Source organism: Archocentrus centrarchus, unplaced genomic scaffold (genome assembly GCF_007364275.1).
Source record: "Archocentrus centrarchus isolate MPI-CPG fArcCen1 unplaced genomic scaffold, fArcCen1 scaffold_37_ctg1, whole genome shotgun sequence".
In the NCBI taxonomy this organism is placed as follows: domain Eukaryota; kingdom Metazoa; phylum Chordata; class Actinopteri; order Cichliformes; family Cichlidae; genus Archocentrus; species Archocentrus centrarchus.
Window position 1 is genome coordinate 911,898 of NW_022060264.1, and position 20,369 is coordinate 932,266.

The 20,369-nt window shown below is 41.8% G+C and overlaps 2 protein-coding genes across 2 annotated transcripts in view; one reads left to right on the top strand and one right to left on the bottom strand.

Annotated features, from left to right (window-relative positions):
• LOC115776779 (NADH dehydrogenase [ubiquinone] iron-sulfur protein 8, mitochondrial-like) overlaps positions 1–1,403 on the bottom strand; it is a 17,319-nt gene extending 15,916 nt beyond the window's left edge. The window contains exons 1-2 of the mRNA XM_030724551.1: positions 1,281–1,403; positions 722–776 (exon numbers count right to left, since the gene is read on the bottom strand). Coding sequence (XP_030580411.1) covers positions 722–764 — 43 coding nt within the window. The 5' untranslated portion in view covers positions 765–776; positions 1,281–1,403. The remainder of the gene's footprint in view (positions 1–721; positions 777–1,280) is intronic.
• Positions 1,404–3,007: 1,604 nt separating this feature from the next.
• Positions 3,008–20,228, top strand: gtpbp2b (GTP binding protein 2b). Its single transcript, XM_030724580.1, has 12 exons — positions 3,008–3,348; positions 4,640–4,666; positions 6,145–6,329; positions 6,848–6,959; positions 7,107–7,304; positions 11,682–11,856; positions 13,049–13,268; positions 14,333–14,468; positions 15,207–15,265; positions 15,470–15,641; positions 16,685–16,849; positions 16,930–20,228. Exons 1-12 carry the CDS (start codon positions 3,160–3,162, stop codon positions 17,107–17,109), a joined length of 1,818 nt encoding a protein of 605 aa, XP_030580440.1. The 5' UTR covers positions 3,008–3,159; the 3' UTR covers positions 17,110–20,228.
• The last annotated feature ends 141 nt before the right edge of the window (positions 20,229–20,369 follow it).

Here is a 20,369-nt window from a genome sequence, read left to right on the forward strand (position 1 = left end):
AATACAGTCCATTGCAATAAACTGTACTACAATACTGCGGCTCGGCTGGTAGCGCAGGTCACCTACTAATCGGAAGGTTGGTGGTTCGATTTCTGTCTGCTCCGGGCTGCGTGCCAAAGTATCCTTGGGCAAGATACTGAACCCCAAGTTGCTCTCCGACGTAAGCGTTGGTGTGTGAATGTTAAATAATAAGCACTTAGCTTAGTTATATATGGAAGTGCTTGTATGAATGAGTGTGAATGCAAACATGTTGTATAAGCGCTTTGAGTGCTCAATTAGAGTAGAAAAATGCTATATAAGAACTAGTCTATTTACTGCAAACTAACTAGATTAGCCTATAGTACAATGAATTGGCTAGTATTTACATAAAACCCACATTCTGAATAACACAACATTATTATAAACGTTTTCCCTCCCTGGGAAATACAGCAACTTTACCTTTAGCTAGCAGACAGAGTCAATGTTAAACTGTGCAGGAACTGTTTCTGTGTTCTCTGATATTTGTTGAGCTATTTGAAAAATTGTATTCCGAATTACAGATATTTGCTGTGTTCATGCTCCCATTCTGTAGAGCTAGCTACATGCTGCAACGGTATGGACATCTGCGTGCATGAACACTCGACAGGGAAGAGAAGGAAAAAAGGAAATGCAGAAGGAGCCCGTTTCCTGAACTGCTGAGTGAATACCTCCATGGCATGTTAGTAATGAAAGGATGTCTCACCTGGCCTTGATGCCGAGTAAAGTACACGCAGTGTTGCAGCCATCACGTCTTACAGCTGAAAGCACACACCAGAGGTCATGCATTAATGTTAACAGCTAGAACTGCGCCCCGGGGATCACCTTAAAATAATCTGTTATGACACTGCGAAGCTACGGCACAGAAGACAATATGCACACAAACTTGTATTGATTCTGTAGTAGTAATTTAATTACTGTAAACACAACCCTCCCAGATTTTGTGACATTAGTATCAAAATATTGATCTACCCATGTTGCAAAAACGCCATTTCGGCAATACTCCGTCGTGACAACTTGACAGCACATGACAAATCACTGAAAACACAATAAATGTGATGAGATTTTAGGTTTGTCTTCAAAGCGGAAAGCAGCGGCTTACTGCTAAGCTAAGTTAGCGCAGACTCGGAGCACACAGTTCCAAGGACTTGCGCAAAGGTCGCCTGAGATGATTTACAGCCGACTGTATCGGTCCCATATAAACTCAGCATGACGCCAGATCTGCACGTCATTGTTATAAACTAACGCTGAAATCGTTTCTCTACCTTTGAGGCTTCCAAAGTGACCGTAATTCGGATACTTGGCCTTCTCAACCACAGCAGCGGACGGTTAGAGGAACGGACCCGGGCACACAGGAAGTCACACCAAGTGACGTCACGAACACGTTCCCAGACGCGAGCTGCTGACCTCATCAGGTACAAACGGAATACTGATGACCAGCTGAGCGGCAACTTCACATTAGTAATTATTAATATAGAACTCACACAGTGAAAATTATAAACTATTAGAAACATTAGTTAATGTGTGGACATATCATCAAAACACTTTACATGGAGTAATAGGAATGCCACCATGACTTTTGGTTGGTCTCTGATAATCTAAACACTGATAAAATATCTACTAATGTATTACAACTCAATTAAGTGATCATAGTGCATTCTCCATAGTTATCCCTTTACACTCTGCTTCTTCTAAAATGCATAGGAAGTCTTATTGGAAGTTAAACAACTCACTTCTAAAACATGAGGCAATTCAATCAGGCATAAAGAGGATAATAGCAGAATTTTGGAACAAAGAAAAGTCTGAGGATTTTGGTAGAAACTGGGAACATTTTTAACTTAAAGCTGCCCAATATTTAAGGAACTATGGCTGCATTTTCGATAAAAATCAAAGAGTGGAAGAAGAGATAGATAAAATAATGATATATCAGAAGAGGAACGATTAGAATGGATTTCAGAACAAAATAAACTGAAAGAAATGTACTTATATAAGGCTCAAGGTGCTTTCATAAGCTCAAGTAAAAATGGAGTGAAGTAAATAAAGACAAAATGAGTGCTCAAAGCTGTCACCATGGTGTTTAATAATGAGCTGCACCAGTGCAACGCCCTCTTTTGGTGTCACAAAGCTGCTGCTGGGGTGATTTGATGCTATAGAAACAAAATTGAACTGAATCAAAAACCTTTCCCCATATATATGATATACATAGATATTTCCCCCATAAAGATGCTGAACGTTAATAATTCTGTATCTAATAATTCGAAACGTAAAAAAAAACATTAGCTTTTTAACGTCAGGTGGAGCTGAGCAGATCACCAGTAAACCTGTCATTTTAATTGAATAAATGCAAGATGCTGTAGGTTTGCGCCATGCCTCTATAGCGTAACAACTGCGGGCGTTTTTTGTTTGTTCGCTTCACTCGTGTGAAAACACGGATATGTATTAATTTATCATGTTATTCTTTTTTTTTTTTTTTTTTACCTTCATTATATAATCAGATGGCAAAAACAGCTGTTTATAAAAACCAGAAAAATGAATATAAACACATATATTTATTCTTCTTCTTTGGAAGCTACATATTCATTGTATAAGACAAAGTAATCAATTAGAGGCACAATTGGCTTCACTGTTTGACGAACACTTGTTTACAAATGTGCATCACAACACATTTCACTGCACTAAAACTGTTTAGAAACATGTATTTACACACAACAACAACGTACACATAAAGTCGCTGTTCGTTTAGAGATCAGCTACACATAAAATATATGTTATAAAAATAATTCCCAAAAATTCATATAGCTGCTGATCATCCCGGTACTCTGGCAGCGCAGTGATGCAGTTTCATCCAGACTAGACAGCGTCTAGGAGGAGTCAGGGAAGACACAAGCAGGACACAAATTAGACAGCACGTTATACTTAAACAACAATGGATTTATTTTGAAGTTTAGGTCGGTTTCCGGTTTCAGAAGCTCGCTGGTGAAATATTTTGAAAGCTGCAGGCGGAAGCGTGAGTAACCATTGGGGATGCTGAGGAGAGCGCATCCTCTGCTGCAGGTGTCCGCACAGGCAGGCCGAGCACCGCTGCGTGTTATCCGACCGCGGTGAGCCAAGCAGCGAGCCGCCGCTCACACTCCGAGCTCAGCCATGGTGGACTTGGCCGAAAATTGTGCAGTGTCACCCGGACACCACAGGCACGGACAGGGCTCTGGCTCGGGGAATAACGACAGGAAAACGTCGAAAAAGTCACGAACGAGAAGAGGCAAACGAGGCAGGAGGAGGAGGAACAAAAAGAACAACAGGAACAAAATACCACCGCCGTATTTACCACCGGAGGTAGCTTCCCTGCTTTAACCCCGGAGTAACGTGGGACCTCCAGCCCGCTCAGCTAGCCAGGGGCGCTGCAGCAGACGCTAGTCGGGCGCAGGATAATTGCTGCTACGTTTTATTTACAGCATACAGCTAACTATCTGAAAATGGTCTTATAGGGTTGACATAGCAGGTATTTAAAAGCTCTGTGGTATAAACATACAGCTCATCAGTCCGGACTTAAACAGGTGATAAAGCGCAGAGGCCAAAGACGCTGGCGCATCTTCACCGAGTAAATAAGTGAATAATTCAGTCATACTTAATCAGCATCAGTTCTTTCCTTCATATTTTTACTTCACGTCATTTATGAGAGTTTAATGCGCTTTAGCTCCACCGGACCAAAGTGAAACGCGGTGGGAGAAATGTGGCGACAGGCGAAACATTTGGGGAAACATACAGTAGTGAAATCCGCAGTGCCAGGATGATAAACTGCAGGCCGAGCTGAGATACCGCTCCTGCTCACACAGGAAGCCGTTAGATAGTAATTAATGCGTAATTTATCACATGAAACTGATCAGGCAGCAGGAATTCATGAAATCAGGTTCATACTCTCTCCTTGCTGGAAGAGGCACAGAGCAGGAGAAGGTGGTTGAAGTGTCACCACAGGGATCTGCAGCAGCACCGCGATGAAATAATAGCTTTAAGGAACAAACAAAAAACAGAGCTGATGTTTCACTTAAATCAGCACAATAACAAGATTTGAATCAGAACCAGAACATATACATTAGAGGTGAACTGTGATCGTGCACAAATGTTACATCCTGTAAGGTTTGAGGTTAGCCCCTAAAGCTTTAAAAAGTACAAAAAGTAAACTAATCTATTCTCCAGTAAGTAGACTACAGCATATAAATTTGATAGATTGGATATTTAGAGGATAACGAGATAATGGATGTTTTTATCTGACTGTAAGACCACAAACAAATACAAAGAGAAACTTATATTAGTGTACGTGAACCTGAAAGCCAAATATGATCATTAAACATGTAGTTCAGACACTGTGGACGTAATTCTGCTGCTGGATGAGAGGCAGAACCTGCTGTTTGACTGTGGTCACTGTGGCTGTGTTCAGAAACAGCCCACAGTGACCTCTGACACTGACTCTGGGTGATTCTGGGGAAAACCTTTCCTGGTGGACTTGATAAACTGTTGCCAGGGGGTCAGCATACTTTAGGCTACAGCGTCTGTATTGTAGTTGGACACGTCCTGTTCACAGCAGTGTGCTGGTAACTAACCCGTCCTTTCTCTGTTCTGTTTCCAGGCTGAAGAAGGAAACATTGAATATAAGGTGACTACCTTTCTATGATATGATAAATGTATTTATATTTTAAGTTATTTATATGTGTGTTAAACATTAGCATCCCATGTATTTTGAGCATTTTTAATAACTTTGCTCTCTGAACTGAATGAACACCTGATTATACATTAAAATGGTTTACAGCCTTCCAACATTGGTGATAACTGTGGTGATATTATGTAGAGGAGATTTGCACCACAGCTCTGCAGGTTAAAGGACTGTGCTGAACTGGCATTGTTTTCTTTTAGACTGCAGAGATCTTTACATTACACTCACATGGATTCATTAGTGGGCATAATGGGACAGTTATTGGCTGAGCAGGTAAACAGGATTTCAATGATTACATTTTTTTTTAGCAGTTTTATGCATCATTCATGCAACCGTAAGGTAATAAGATGCTTAACAAGACGTCTATATTAAAGGTTGTAATTTGTGTACTAAAAATATCGCAGATGCTTAAACTTAGCTGGGGTTAACTTACAGTAATATCATCAGCCTCTTAAAATAATGTTTTTTCAGGATTTTCAGAAAGGACAATAGAAATAGAAAAGACGATATTACAATTGATGTGTGTGATTAGCACTTCATAGCTATCTATCAAGGTGTTAACTGAGTAACAATCATGTAAAAATTGCTTTTGTTAACTTTTTATTCAGCTTTGGGCTAAAACTTGGTCAACAAACACCGTCACCCCGTGGTGGAACTTTTAGTTAAATGTTGTATAGTCTGATTAGAGGTTTTTCCTTTAAGCTCTTAAAATATCTTAAAAGTCTTGAAATAAACTTAAGGAACCAGCAGAAACCCTGTTTTTGTCCCAGTGTAACCTGCTGCTCAAGGCATCCTTTTCCTAAGCTCAACAGTGATTGGTGCGCTCTTACAAACATCAGATTTTGTATCTCAGTCATATGTTTATGGGATTATTATGGTAAGCCAGACTGTAACACACTGTATGTCTGTGCTGGGGTTGAAGGTTACACATACATCGTTGAAATTTTCTCTACTGATGTTTCCCGCCAGTCCATATCTTCGTCACAGTTATGTTTATGGGATGGAAATATTTATTTGTGTTATGTGCTGGAGATATTTGCTCAGATTCTGCTGTTTAGCACATCTGTGGGGTATGTTGGGTGTTTTGTGCTGAGTCTTTGGCACTGGCTTTTGATTTTTGCCCAGACAGAATACGACTTCAGGAGATGTCAGTTCAGGCTCTGGCAAAATGTAGAAGACATTTTTACGAGTTTATAATAGTTTGTTGACAAAACAATCAATAAAGTGAGAAAGTGAAAGTCATTATTAGATATAGGCCTTCATGTTACATCTTGGTGAACCTCTAATTAAGTTTAAAATAATGAAATGCTTCAGTTTCTAAGTTCCTAGATTTAAAATAGCTGTAGCTTCGATCATTTCACCACAGTGCAGGTAGTGCTCTGTTTGAACTGCTCTACCATTATCTGTCTTTCATGCTGTAGTTGAAGCTGGTCAACCCCACCCAGTATCGCTTTGAGCATCTGGCCACGCAGCTGAAGTGGCGTCTGCAGGAGGGCCGCGGCGAGGCCGTCTACCAGATCGGAGTGGAAGACAATGGCCTGCTGGTCGGCCTGACGGAGGCTGACATGAAGGCCTCGCTCAGCACTTTAAAGAAGATGGCAGAGAAGTAGGTCATTTCTACAGTCATGATGAGGTGCCTTCACTCTGACATCACCTGTTGGTTTTGGACTCCATTGGATGTGAGGGTGGTGTGCTAAGTATCTGCTAAGCCTAGCAAGATGCATCTATAACATTTATCAGTGCAACAGACAGACACGCATGTCTGATGATTAGCACTAATGAACAGACCGATAAAATGTTAGCCACTCAGCAGGCCATATTTGTCAGATGCTCCAAAAGGCACTAACAGCACAAACATGGCCAAGAAGTTCATTTACAGAGCAGATGGTGATTGGCTACAGCTGTCGGCCTGTGTCGGGACACCTGTCATTGAAAACATAGACCAGCACATCTATCTCTGAGTTTTGTTACTGCATAATAAATGTAACACTTATCCAGCTCCTGAGAAACATGGTGAGAACTGGGAGGTGAGAAATAAAAACACTGCTTTACTCATAAAAAGGATCAGTGGAAACTAAATGAAAACTGAAAAGTTTAAACATTAGTCTTTTTCTTTGTCTTCAGAGTCGGGGCCGACATCACTCTCCTCCGAGAGAGGGAGGTGGACTACGACTCAGACAGGAACACCCGCAAAATTGCAGAAGTCCTGATTCGGAAAGTTCCCGATGATCAGCAGGTAAGAGTCTGTTTGGTACACGTGGTAGAAGAAAAAGAGTCCAAAGACCAAACAACACAGGTGTCAAAATACCCCAACAACAGTGTTGTTTTATAGAATATGAAAATATGATACCATTGTCCCTCTTGCTGGTTTGGATTGCAACAGTTCCTGGATCTGCGTGTGGCAGTGCTAGGGAACGTGGACTCTGGGAAGTCAACTTTGTTGGGTGTCCTGACACAAGGCGAGTTGGACAATGGGCGAGGCCGTGCGCGACTCAACCTCTTCAGACATCTGCATGAGATCCAGACTGGACGCACCTCCAGTATCAGCTTTGAGATCTTGGGCTTCAACAGCAAAGGAGAGGTAATCACGGGGACACTTAGGATATTAGCCACAGTTATGAGTATGCCATAGTAATTTGGGGCTTTTAATGATTTCTTTGAACTGTTCTTTTTCCAGAGTAGAATAGAATACATGATATGATAGGATGTTCAGGAACAACCCGGGATCCACCAAGGCTCAGGCCTGCACTAGAAACTCAGTGACAAGAAGTATGTTTGGAGGAGAAATGCTTGTTTGATGCTGTAGGGGGCAGCATGACGACAGCTCGCAGGCATTCACGGACTGCCCATCAACCTGCAGAGAGGGCTGTCAGTGTCAGAAATACAGGCACAGACAATCAAAATGACCAGCTGGTCCTCGATGATGGCGGGGTCTGTGGCCCATCCTTGACCGTAATGAGATCCCACACTTGTGATGTGGGCAATGCGAACACGAGTGGTAACTCCCCTAAGCAGCATTTAGGAAATGTCTTGTGTATCTACCAGGAGGAACAGTGATAATAGAAGTGCATTCACTTACAGCAAATATATATTCATACATTTTAATTTGTTTAAAAAACAAAATCACAATGTTGACCCTTTCTGTAACATATAAAATGTTTTTAAACAAAAAGTAAATTTGAAAAGCTCTTCTTTGGATGTTTCTGCCTTTTGCTCTGTTCTCTGTCACGATGATCCCACAGTGCAGTCTGGGCTCTGGGAGGCCAGTCAGACTGATACTGTTCCATTGTGTGTTTTTCTATCCAGGCATGCTTTTGCTGCATAGGCAGCATGTTTGAGACTTTCCTGTGCTGATAAATTTGACACAATCTCCAACTAAAATGCATAATTCATAGTTCATTGTTCAGTGGCTTAACAAACACCCCCACCACCCCACATTCCTCTCCTGGTGCAAAGACTGGATTAAAAATGAATTTAAAAGCAGCCGATGTCCAAAGAATAATTTTGAAAGTGTCTCCCTGTGTTTTCCCCCTTAGTGTTCCTCTCTTGTGTCTGTCTGCGGTGTCAAATTTGAGTTTCTGTTTCCCTGTCTTCTCACTTCCTGTTTTATTTTGACAGTCTCATGTGTGGTGTCCCTTGTGTTTTGTCTTACTTCCTCTTGTCTCATTCGTGTCATTCTGTTCACCTTTTCTTCCCCTCCTGTCAGTCAGGTTTACCCGTCGCCTCAGCTCCCAGTTTAGTTCATTATAGTTCTAGCTTTCTGTTCCTTTTGCTTTGCTAGTTATTGTATTCCAGTTTGAGCCTAGTAAAGGCGCGCTTTAAGTTCATCCCTCTGTCTGCGCTTGGGTCCTCATTCCTCACTCATTCCAGCCTGGAGAACACTACAAAATTACAGTAGGTGAAAGTCTGGCTTCTCCTCATGCAAAACATAATGAAGTAATTGTGGTTCAAGACTTTTGCACAACGTGAAAGTTTGAAGAAATTTATAGGATAAATCAAAATATTAAGTTGTAACCTAGCAGAAAAATGCAGGACTGAACAAGTAACTTCTCAGGAAACAATAAATTAAAAATTAGGGTGTCCCAGTATCAGATATAACCTGCACGTCTACGTTTGGATCTGCAGTATGAGGAAATTTGTGTGAAAAAGATTTCTTTATTTAATTTTCTTTTAAATTGTATGTACTTATTATATTAAATGGCAATGGTTTACAGTGAAAAATGTCAGAATGGTCAAACTGACTAAAGTGTTATTCATCTATTTTACATTTTCAAAACTTAGTTTTTATATTTCAGTAGGAGAACATGTTTAAGCATAAAAGCTATCAAAACAGTTTGAAACTATAGAAGTCAAAGTGTTTGTGAAGAAAGCACCGTCTCTTGGTGACACTCACTGCAGTTGACTCAAAGGGTGTGGTTATAGTGGAAAGTAGGTACACCCCCGTAGTAGGAGGGGGGACTCCTAGCGGCTGGGAGCGGTCATTTTAATTGGTTGTATTATGGGCTACTCGTGCTTGTGCTTTTGTCGGTCTGTCAGCCAGAGAAGAGCAAAGTTATAACATACAAAGAGCTGAAGTGGAACCGGGTGTTGTAAACAATGAAAAGTTTCCACTGCAGTAATTTTTTATCTTTAATGTTTGTTTCGTGCTTCTCCTGTTGCTGGTGAACTCCATTTTCCTATTCGGGTCCACTTGTCAAACAGTCAGTGAAGTGCAGTTAGGATTTTGGAGGACTCGCACACGAGCACATTTGTGATGGGTGAAAACACCTCTCTGTTCACGGTTCAAACAGAAATGTGTATGCAGTTGGACATATTTACAGAACCATAACCTATGCTTTAAGGTGAGGCTTTCAAACCTAAAAACACTGCACCAACTGTCAAGCATGGTGGTAGTAGCATCATGCTCTGGGGTTCTTTTGCTGCCAGTGGTACAGGTACATTGCACAAAGTGGCTGTAATAATGACAACGGAGGACTACCTCCAAATTCTTCAACTTCACAGCAAATAAACAGACCGTTGAAACTTAGAATTAGGCGTTTCATCAGGACGGTGATCCCAAACACATCAAAATTGGTTTTGGAATGGATGAAGCAGGCTAACGCCAAGCTTCAAGGATCGGCCTTCCCAAAGCCCTGACCTCAACCCTATTGAAAATTTGTGGACTAGGGTTAAAAAGCCATGTTACACCATGAAACCAGCCAGTTTAAACCAACTCTACCAATTCTCTCAAGCAGGTGGTCAAATATATAGCCAGCTACTTGTTGATGGATACCAGAAGCTTCTGGTCAAGGTGCAACGTGCTAAGAGACATTTAACCAAAAAGTACTGGAACGGTGAGACCAATCGCTTTAGTTTTGCTGTAGACTGAAAACATTTGGGTTAGACATCAAAAAATCAATATGAGACGAACGATCAGCATTCCAGCTTTTATTTCCGGGTATTTACCTCTGGATATGATTCACAATTCAGAAGATGGCACCTTTTGTCTGAACCCACCCATATTTATCTATCCACGCAAAATAAAGCGGAGGATATTGTCATCATACCATCTGTCTATTCGTGAGGTTTTACCCTCTGATCTATAGACTCCAAAACCACAAAGAGCTGAGTGGGAGGATATCCCCATCAGTGATGGGTCTTGTTTTTGTGAGCAAAAGTATTGGAACAGATTAACTTAAAATAAAGTGAATAAGACATAATAAGAATAAAACTTAATATTTAGTTACAAATCCTGACCCACTGACAACTTTTGCAGCACTTGCAGTGTTGCTACCTGTTCCACATCTGTAACTTAGTACACCAGTGACGACTTTCTTCTTCAGGACGTTCCACATGGTTGTACTGGCTGTGACCGATGTTTGTTCAATGTCTCTGATTGATTTTTCCATCTTCTCTCAGCTTCACCGTTCCTTGTTTTTCATCCGTAGTTGATCTGTTGTCTCATACAGTCGGTTCACTTATTGTGCTTTCACTGTATCGCAGATTTCTAAAAAAATATTGCTAATTCTAATTCATCATCTTCATCATTCAAGTAGTAGCAAGAGAGTGGGAAAGGCCTATAGGAGTGTGGGAAGGGTTTATAAAGCCTTAAAATGTATATAAATAATAAAATAAATATATAGTAAATATAACGTCGCTGCTTCGTGGATTTTCACCTATCGCGGGGGTCTCTGGAAGGGTGAGGGATCACTGTATTCATCTTTTAATGTCAAACTCAAATGTTTTCAGTCTACAGTAAAAAGAAAGGGTTTGGCCTCACTGGGCTAATACTTTTGGAGGGGAGTATCTGTGTGGATCAGAGAAAATCCAAAATAAATTCAAATTTGTGCACCCAGTTTTTGTTTTTAAAGTCATTAAAGATGTGCGCTGTGCAGTAATTCCACCCTGGAGAAAGAAGAGTTCAAATAAATCATTAAAAACCCAAACTTACTGTGACATTTATGCCAGTGACGAGTGTATGTAAACTTTTGAGCATAACTGTATATCTCATATTAGTTATTGACTAATTAATTTCTTTGGTCATGATTGTATGTTGTAGATTATATAGATTTTCTTATTGTTTAATCCACTGGTACGTTGTAAAAACACGATGTTTGCTTCTAAATCATGTATTGGCTTTTCCAGAAGTGAGTCTGAACTTACACGTATCTTAAATACAGTATGTCAGATACAGAAACTGCACCATTTCAAATTTGGCATGTTTATTCTTAGTAAGCTTTCTAAGCAAAATGCTGAAGGGTTGTCGGCTAGAGGAAAAAAGATGTCTCACTCTGTTGCGATTGTTGCTTCCATGGCTGCTTTGCAAACAATCCCTGACAGAGTTCAGACGGTAGAAACAAACACAGCAAAGGGCATGCTCTATTTTGATCAGTCATCTAGTGATTGGCTCAGGACATCCCTAATTATTACAGAAGTTCTGTCCTTCAGTGCAGCCTGTCTTGTATTTTACCTGCGAAAGGTTGTGAATTACAGCGAGTCTCGGACAGCTGAGGAGATCTGCGAAAGCTCTTCCAAGATGATCACCTTCATCGACCTAGCAGGACACCACAAGTACCTGAAGACCACCATCTTCGGCCTCACCAGCTATTGCCCCGACTTTGCCATGCTGGTGGTGAGCGCCAACACAGGCATTGGTGAGTAGGGTGTGTTTTTTTATCTAAAACATCTAGGTGCTTCATCACATTATTATTATTATTATTATTATTAATTTAATTAGTTTAGCATCACATTATTCTGCAATAATTTACTGATCACATTTGTTATTTTTTAAATGTCCAAATAAGAGTTCAGCTCAAATCACAACAATGCAGCTGTGATTTGTTTTTTGTCCGTTGTTGAATTGTTTCCTAGCTGTCACAGGATGAGAGGAAGGGTAGACCTCAGAGAAGATTCCCAGTCCATCACAGGGTCAACACAGAGACAGACAACCACGCACTCGCACATATACACCTGGGGCCAATTTAGAACCACAATTAACCCAAGCAGTCAAAGGGAGAACATATGATCTCCCAGGTCTACCAAGAACACTGTGAGGTGACAGAGCTAACCACTGTGTCTCTGCCATGTCTGAGAGATCAAAATTCCATCCATCCATCCATCCATCCATCCATCCTCTTCTGCTTATCCTGTTCAGGGTCGCGGGGGGGCTGGAGCCTATCCCAGCTGACAGCCTGTTGCAGTTGCGTTTACTGTACAGATGAAGATGTGGCCTAGGAGTTAGTTTTTCTGCTAGTTTCAGTCTGATTATTTAACAGCACAACTCGTGCATAACAAACAAAGTAGAATGAGCTCTGAGGAGCTCAACAATCAAATCGAGTCTCTCTCATAGTTCTCCAGCTGACTCGACCAAGCAGCTATAAACACACAAGTAGTTTTCTGGGGCCCTATTCCAGGAAGCATGTTCAACAAACTGAGTTTAGAAACAGAGTTTCCTGTTCCAGAACAGCTGATCAGAGTCAGTTCAATCAGCTCTGAATATGTTCACCCTGAGTTAGCGTGTGCGTGAGTAAGGAAAGGATGCTGTGATATCAGGATTCACTATTTGATAAACTATTTATTAGTTTATCAAATTAAATACAGTAAAGCTCTCAGATTAGAGAAGCTGGAGTCATCAGAAGTTTAGTAGTAACTGTGGATCCAGTTTCAATATTATAAACTCTGATAGTATTGCGCTCACTTGGACCTGCAGCACCTCTTTTTAAATTCATACCTTTTATCTGGTGAGCAGGGAGAGGGAGTGTTAGCTACATTTACATTTCTCCTCAGATCACAAAACATGTGACACAAGACCACTTTGAGTGTTTTGTGTTCCTCTCCTCCATCCAGCTGGTACAACACGGGAGCACCTGGGCCTGGCTATGGCGCTCAAAGTTCCTATCTTCATTGTGGTCAGTAAAGTGGATCTCTGTTCCCGAGGCACCGTGGAGCGCACGGCCCGGCAACTGGAACGACTCCTGAAGCAGCCGGGCTGCAACAAGGTGCCCATGGTCGTGATGAACCCTGACGATGCTGTGACCGCAGCACAGCACTTCACCCAGTCCACATGGTAGGTAAAAATACTACTGATCAGTCAGTCTGCATTGTGGACACTAGTATTACTACAGTGTATCCATCAGTATATAGTGCTGCAGAACTGATAGGTGAAGGTCAGAGCGCAGAACAGTTTCCACCTGCTGCAGGAGGAGCAGGATTGGTGTGACACATCAGATAGTTTCCATGTGAACTGGTGATGTTGACATAATGATGGCAAATATTCTGTAGATGAAGGCAACATTTTCCTGGTCTTTGGGAATTGAATTGCATTCTGGGCAGTCGCCGCCATGTTTGTGTTCATGCAAAAATAATATCCTTACATGTTCTACCTTGTAGTTGCACAAAAATTTTAAAAGAAGCTTCATGTGTTTTATTAAACACAGAGTGTTTAGTGCAGCAGCAGCAGGTCCGAGGCAGCCACAACAGTTTCTGTGTGCCTGAAGTGTAACTGCCGCATTTCAGAAGCTGGTTTTCCTAAAACAAAAGCATAAAGATTTTCTTTGTGTTAGCTATGTTGCAGCAGCCTTCAGCCTGTAACCATGTGACAGCTGGATGTGTGCCTGCCGTCTAACAATAACCCCGAGTCAGGATCACACTGTCACGTATCGGAAACTGTTTTAAAGCGAAAGGATAAAGAATTTCTTTGATTTTAGCTGTTCTGCCCTGTAGCTACAGCCAGCATACCTGCCTAAGGTGTGTAATGCAGCCTAAATATGCTATAATTATAACTTCCCAGTATGATGATGCAGCTCCTTGTTGCTGCTTCCAATCTGGAAATCCCAAAAATCTCCCTCCAGTCTGTAAAGGTCTTCCATTCCGGTCATGTGTGCAGATGTGGCTTTTCACAACATAGCAGCTCATTTCTCTGAGTTCCTAATGTCTCCATATATTCCATTATCAGCTCGGACTTGTGTGAACAGCGGCCCCGTAATACAATGGTGACATCACAGCTCTGTAAACGGACTTAGCTGGAAACAGTGGGGTAATCATTAAGGTGTTATGTACACAGTGGAAAAATACTACACCCGTTAATAGAATTTTCACTTTTTGCATGTGTGTGTGTGTGTGTGTGTGTAGCATTACGCCCATCTTCACCCTGTCCAGTGTGTCTGGTGAAAGTCTGGACCTCCTGAAGGTTTTTCTGAACATCCTTCCTCCACTGAGCAACAGCAAGGAGCAGGAAGAGCTGATGCAGCAGCTCACTGAGTTTCAGGTACACAAAGCCACAAACGCACAGTTGCTTCTTTCCATCACTTCTGCTCACGTAACATTGGCTTAAATTAATTTCACCTGGATGCGACTGTTGCAATTTGGTGCTCTATAAATAAAATAAAATAAAATTGAATTGAATTTCCCTGAGATTTACTTTAAACTAGGGATGTTCCTGGCAATTTCAAAGCCGACTAAATAAGGGGGAAAAATTAGACTAACCATCCATCCATCCTCTTATCCTGTTCAGGGTCACGAGGGGGCTGGAGCCTATGACACAGGTCACCAGCCTGTCGCAGGGCTAACGCAGAGAGACAAACAACCATTCACACCTATGGGCAATTTAGAATCACTAATTAACCTAACTCCAGTAACTGCATGTGTTTGGACTGTAGGAGGAAACCAGAGTAGCCGGAGAAAACCCACACAAACCCGGGGAGAACATGCAAACTCCCACAGGAAGGCCAAGGTGGATTCGAACCCAGACCTTCTAGCTGTGAGGCAACAGTGCAGCAGGACTTTAAACTTAATGCAACTCTATCCTAAACTTAACTATGCCCCAGTTTTATTCTCACTTTTCTCTAATAACTACGTCTAACGTGTCTCGCCACAACATCAGTACTACAAGTGCACGCACAGTGTTATCACCACCCTTCATTGTGCCGCAACTACTTAACAAAAAATGTATGGTGAAGAATGTGACATGTATGTGTGACTGATATTCAGTGTTATCTGTTTGAAGGTTGATGAGATCTACTCCGTTCCTGATGTTGGGACTGTGGTTGGAGGAACACTGTACAGGTGAGGAAGCATGCTCTCCTTTGTTGGTTGCTGATATTATTCACAGGAAGACACCTTCATAATTTTTCTAACAGGATCTAATATGTTGCAGCTTTTTCTTTGGCTTTAAAAGTTCTGCCTCTGGTCCTTGATTGGACACAGAGCAGGTCTTTCTAGTCAGGTGAAGCTCGATGCATTGCAGTAAGAACATTGTGTGTGTTTCAGTGGAGTGTGCAGGGAGGGCGAGCGGCTGGTGGTGGGTCCAACTGATGAGGGCCGTTTTCTGCGTCTGAAGGTGGGCAGCATCCAGAGGAACCGCTCTGCCTGCAGGGTGCTGAGGGCTGGACAGGCCGCCACACTGGCTTTGGGAAACTTTGATCGTTCGCTACTGCGCAAGGTCAGAGGTCACCTAAAGACATGCAAGCATGTGGGAGGCGATTCAAAGCTGGGGTCACATTTTTTTTATTTAACTTATACAAATTCATGCATGTCTGCGTTTTTGTTCTGTTTGCTGGGAGTTAGCGGGTCACATTCACACTCTGCGATCAACACAGATCGCAATCGACCTTCATGGTTTTACTCTTTCTAGTCATTAAAGGTGTTTTATTTCTCATGAGCGTTTCTCGGTGAAACTGAAACACAGACAAGAAGCTTTGTGCTAAAAATACTCACTGAGTATTTTGTCCCTTTTCTCTCCTGCTGCTGTAAATGTGTTGAGGAAAAGATCTCTATAGTTAGAAAGGACAGACACCAGTCAAAAATTGTTCCAGTGTTCCTGCAAGAATCGACAACAAAAACTATGCAAACCTTTTTTGGACCTTTACCAACTACAGGTGGCCATCAAAGAGTTATAGCAGCTGTCCATGTGCTCAGTCAAGTGTAACCCTGCCTTAGTCTATGCTCAGGGGTCTTTTGTCTTATGATATAATTCTGACTGCCTCTAAAATTTAACAACTTTACCTCATTTAAATTTGCACACTGACCTTTCAGCACAGCTGCTGTTGTTAGATGACTCCCCAGTCAGAGCAGAAATTCCCAGATTTGCCCTCTGCACAAGTTTGAGGTCAGTGGTGAAACTACAGACACCATCATGCAAGTGGTCAAAACAGGACTTCTGAGAAATGATGCAGCCTTGTATCGTCCATCCACATAATGTTTCAGTTGCTGATACACTTGTTTGTGCTGATGGGTGTGAAGCCAGTGTTGTTGTTCACGTACCTACTTGTGTATTTGAAGGAGGGCATATTATTCCTTAATTTCTGAGAGAGCACAACCAACATGTAGGAAGATATGAATGTGTTTTTAAAAGGATGCATATTAGTGGCTAAAAGACTGCTTTGAAGAAATGAAATGAAGTGCTTTTTGAGACCTTTAAGACCTGCAGATACTCTAGAACCGTGCTGCTGATATCAGCCTGTGGTTGTGTCGTTGGTATTACAGGGCATGGTGATGGTCAGCCCCAAGATGAACCCAACCATCTGCTGTCAGTTTGAAGCTGCCATCGTCCTGCTCTTCCATGCCAAGACCTTCCGTCGAGGGTCACAGGTCACTGTACACGTTGGTAATGTCAGGCAGACGGCCACCGTGGAGTGCCTTCATGGAAAGGTTGGTGAAATCAGAGAACATATTACTGGTTCTCAAGCTTGTGTGTATGCACAGCATGTAACCTCAAATATCTGCTGCAGGATGAGCTGCGTACTGGCGAGAGAGCTGTCGTTCGTTTCCGCTTCATCAAACACCCCGAGTACCTGCGCCTGGGCGCCAAGCTGCTCTTCAGGGAGGGTGTCACCAAAGGCATCGGCCACGTCACCCGCCTGCTGCCCCCTTCCCAGAATCACGACCAGAACCAGAACCAGGATTATTAAAAAGTTCTCCATCATCAGACTAAGAGATGTTGAGGTGGTGAGAACAGTGACTGCTGATCAGTCCTCTGATCAGATTTAGCCACACACCTCATGTTGGCGTAATGTCCCACCTGTCCTTGATCCATAATTTCTGCCCTCATCCGCTCCTGCTGCGATGTCAGAAAGTCCGTCTTCATCGTCTCTCTTCCAGCAGACATTCGTGTCTTGAGTTAAAGCTGGGTGACCTCAGTGGACTTAAGCCTGAATGGTTAATCTGATGTTTTGCCACAGATTGATTTAAGACGTCCCTTTTATCAGTGCAGCTGTCATGATAAGACAGCAGGATTATTTTGGGGGGATTTGATGAAGAGTTTTCAAAGCAAGAATAGTGCTTACTCATCTTTGATGAGGGGTGAAGGTATAGCCGTCCTCTCTTTATGTGCAGGACGGATTGACCTCTCTTCTTCCTCATGCTTGCACGTTTAGACTCAACAGGAAATTTGATGAGGGAAGATTATATTTAGAAGCACATTTAGTTTCTTTTCATAAGGCGGATGCCTTTCTAGGGGGTCTGCTTATGATGTCAAACATTTCAGACAGTAGTTTTTCCATGGTTTAACCTTTGAAATTCAAACTTGGGGATTTTTCACAAAGCACTGGGAGAGTTAGGCGTCATTATCCAACAACATCGCCAGGCAAACTAGTAATTTGTGTTTTCAAATGATCACCTGTTTACTGTGTACAGGTGGTTCTGGCTGATCAGTTCTGAAAGACCACTCAGTGTGTGTGAAGAGCACAGTGACAACTGCTTTGGTGCTGCTGGTTATTTCTTACATCTCTGATGGCACACTGAACAGAAAAGAGCAACAACAATACAGAAAAGCAAACCATCAAATCCTCACAGAAACAGCCTTAAAAAGGTAGCTGCAGTTTTCATGCAGAGTCAGTCACACCTGTGGGTTTTAAAAGCTGGCCGCCCGATTAGTCGCTGAGTTCAGCAGAGATATACTTGTTTCTAATTTTCATATGAACAACCAGCTGCTGAAAATGTAGCTGTTCAAATACTTGCTATGAAGCTTTTATGTTAATTGACAGTGCACTATATATATAACCGTTAAGACTGCATTTTATTGTGGAAAGAAGTCCTTCCACTGAGCATAAAGATTCGAGTGTCTGATTGAGTTAGTTTTTATAGGTTTCCATGTAAACCAGAGACTGACTCTGATCAGCTGTGGTCATCACTGGATGGCAGCAGTAACACATTAATGGCAGATTTGCTCTGGAGTTGGGACGGTCATGACTTTCAAAACCATTCCCTTTTTCAGCAGCCTTTCCAGTGCAAATCACGCTGATTTGCACCAAAGCAGGTGAAATAGACTCTCACTGCTTCCTACATATAAAGATGGACAGATTGATATAGCTGAAATTTAATTTACTTAATGTTATAATGGTGAAGTTTTTGAACAGTGGAGTTTAGGTAGCCGTCACAGAACAGGAACAGTTCTGAGGTTCTGGGCGTGGCAGCGATAACACGTCCTGCAGTCAGAGGAGAGACGTGCAGCCCCGAAGCAGCCAGAGCTGGCAAAACGTTTGGTGTGGATCTCTTTTGGAAATGAATTAAGATTAAAGTCAGTCCAGCTCTGCCAGGAAAATGCAGTCGTTTGACAGCAGAGTAGGGTGGTAGTGCCGTAGTTCCCAGTGAATATCCAATAGTATTTTAGCCTTAAATATCCATTTCTAAGTCTGTGAGCTTAATAAAAAATGCAGCACTTTCGATGCTGCTTACATGCATATTCATCCTGGCACATCCCATAATGCCTCTAACACTGTCACATGTATCTGTTGCATCTTGCATACACATACACAGGATATACACAACAGGTGCTCCACATGGAACCAGGCAGCAGTTACACACACACACACACACACACACACACACAAAGATAAAAGCAAGTATATCTCTGTCCACAGACAAAATTACATTCACACCAATGTATATAGCTGCATGCAATATATTACCAGGATGATGTATTCATAACATTCATAAAGTTATGAAGCTGGGTATGGAACATCATATAGGCCTCAGCATCAGTGGTCTTGGCTACATAATTTTGGCGGGGGGGGGGGGGGGGGGCTGTTGGCTGGTTTGCAGCTAACAGTACGGAGTACAGGTGTCAGGTAGACAATGGTTAATGTGCATTATACCACTGGCATGTTCACACACAGCTGACTAGTACGTTATCTTGCTTAGCCAGCATGTTGGCCTGCTAAGTGGTGCAGAGTCTGGTCTGTGTTTTACTGACCGGTTGACTCCTTGTGATATTTGAATGGTTTTGCTTTTTTTTTCTTTTAATTTGAGATTACATGGTACTCGTTTGTGTTCACAACTTTAAAAAAATACTCGTCACCTGCACCAAAAGGGTTTTAGTTTTTGATTTTGAAGTCAGGAGTGAAAAAGGTTCCTTTTCCCTCCAAAAGATGATGGTTTCTTTTTGAAGAAGCTTTGATTTTCTACTGTTTGCAGTCTTACAGTTTGTTGGCATTAACAAACGCAGGAATATTTGCTACCAAGTTTCCACTTTGCTCCAATTCTTTGTTCATATATAGTGTCTATGTTAGAGGTTTGTAGATCTTATGTACCGGCAGCTTTTTGCAGCTAAACATAACCTGCATGCTCTTTGAGTGGCAAAAAAAAAAAACTTCATTTCAAGTATAACACACATGGTGGAGTGCTTATGCAGTTTTTAACTTCATTTTTCAGAGGTTCTGTGCAATTGTAAAGCTAAATATTGAATGTACTTTCCTTGATCCTGTGTAGCATTTACTTACTTACTGTTAAATGGAGTTACTGTTGATTTTGCACTTTGTCACGATCCTGCTCGTCACCGGTCCCGCAGTACGATGCACCACGGAGGCTGTGCTGAAAGGTCGACGTGTGAGATGATCTCACACAAACGCTAAAGCTGAACATTTAAATGTTAAGGTGTGACTTTATTAGTTTTCCTGACTGTCCCTCTTACTGAGAAATAAACAGTAACAGTGAAAAATGCAACTTCCAGAATATCTGCCTGTCAGTCTGTGTCATCTTATTTTGAAAAATCAACCTTCTTGAGGTTAGTACCAACACAAACAACTCCCATCTTCCACATATCATGGTCGTCTTTTGCAGCTCAACACAGAACAAGTGGACCTGAGATTCCATATTAAAGTTTTCACTGATTAGTCATTTATAATTTCTGTTCCACTCTGACAAACTGAGCTGCAGATAAATAAAAATGACT

Bases quoted from the DNA above. Each gene is read 5' to 3' on its own strand.
- gtpbp2b (XM_030724580.1), top strand. From the start codon at position 3,160: ATGGTGGACTTGGCCGAAAATTGTGCAGTGTCACCCGGACACCACAGG. The intron at 7,305-11,681 runs GTAATCACGGGG...TACCTGCGAAAG, and splicing joins GCTTCAACAGCAAAGGAGAG to GTTGTGAATTACAGCGAGTC. The intron at 11,857-13,048 runs GTGAGTAGGGTG...TCCTCCATCCAG, and splicing joins GAGCGCCAACACAGGCATTG to CTGGTACAACACGGGAGCAC.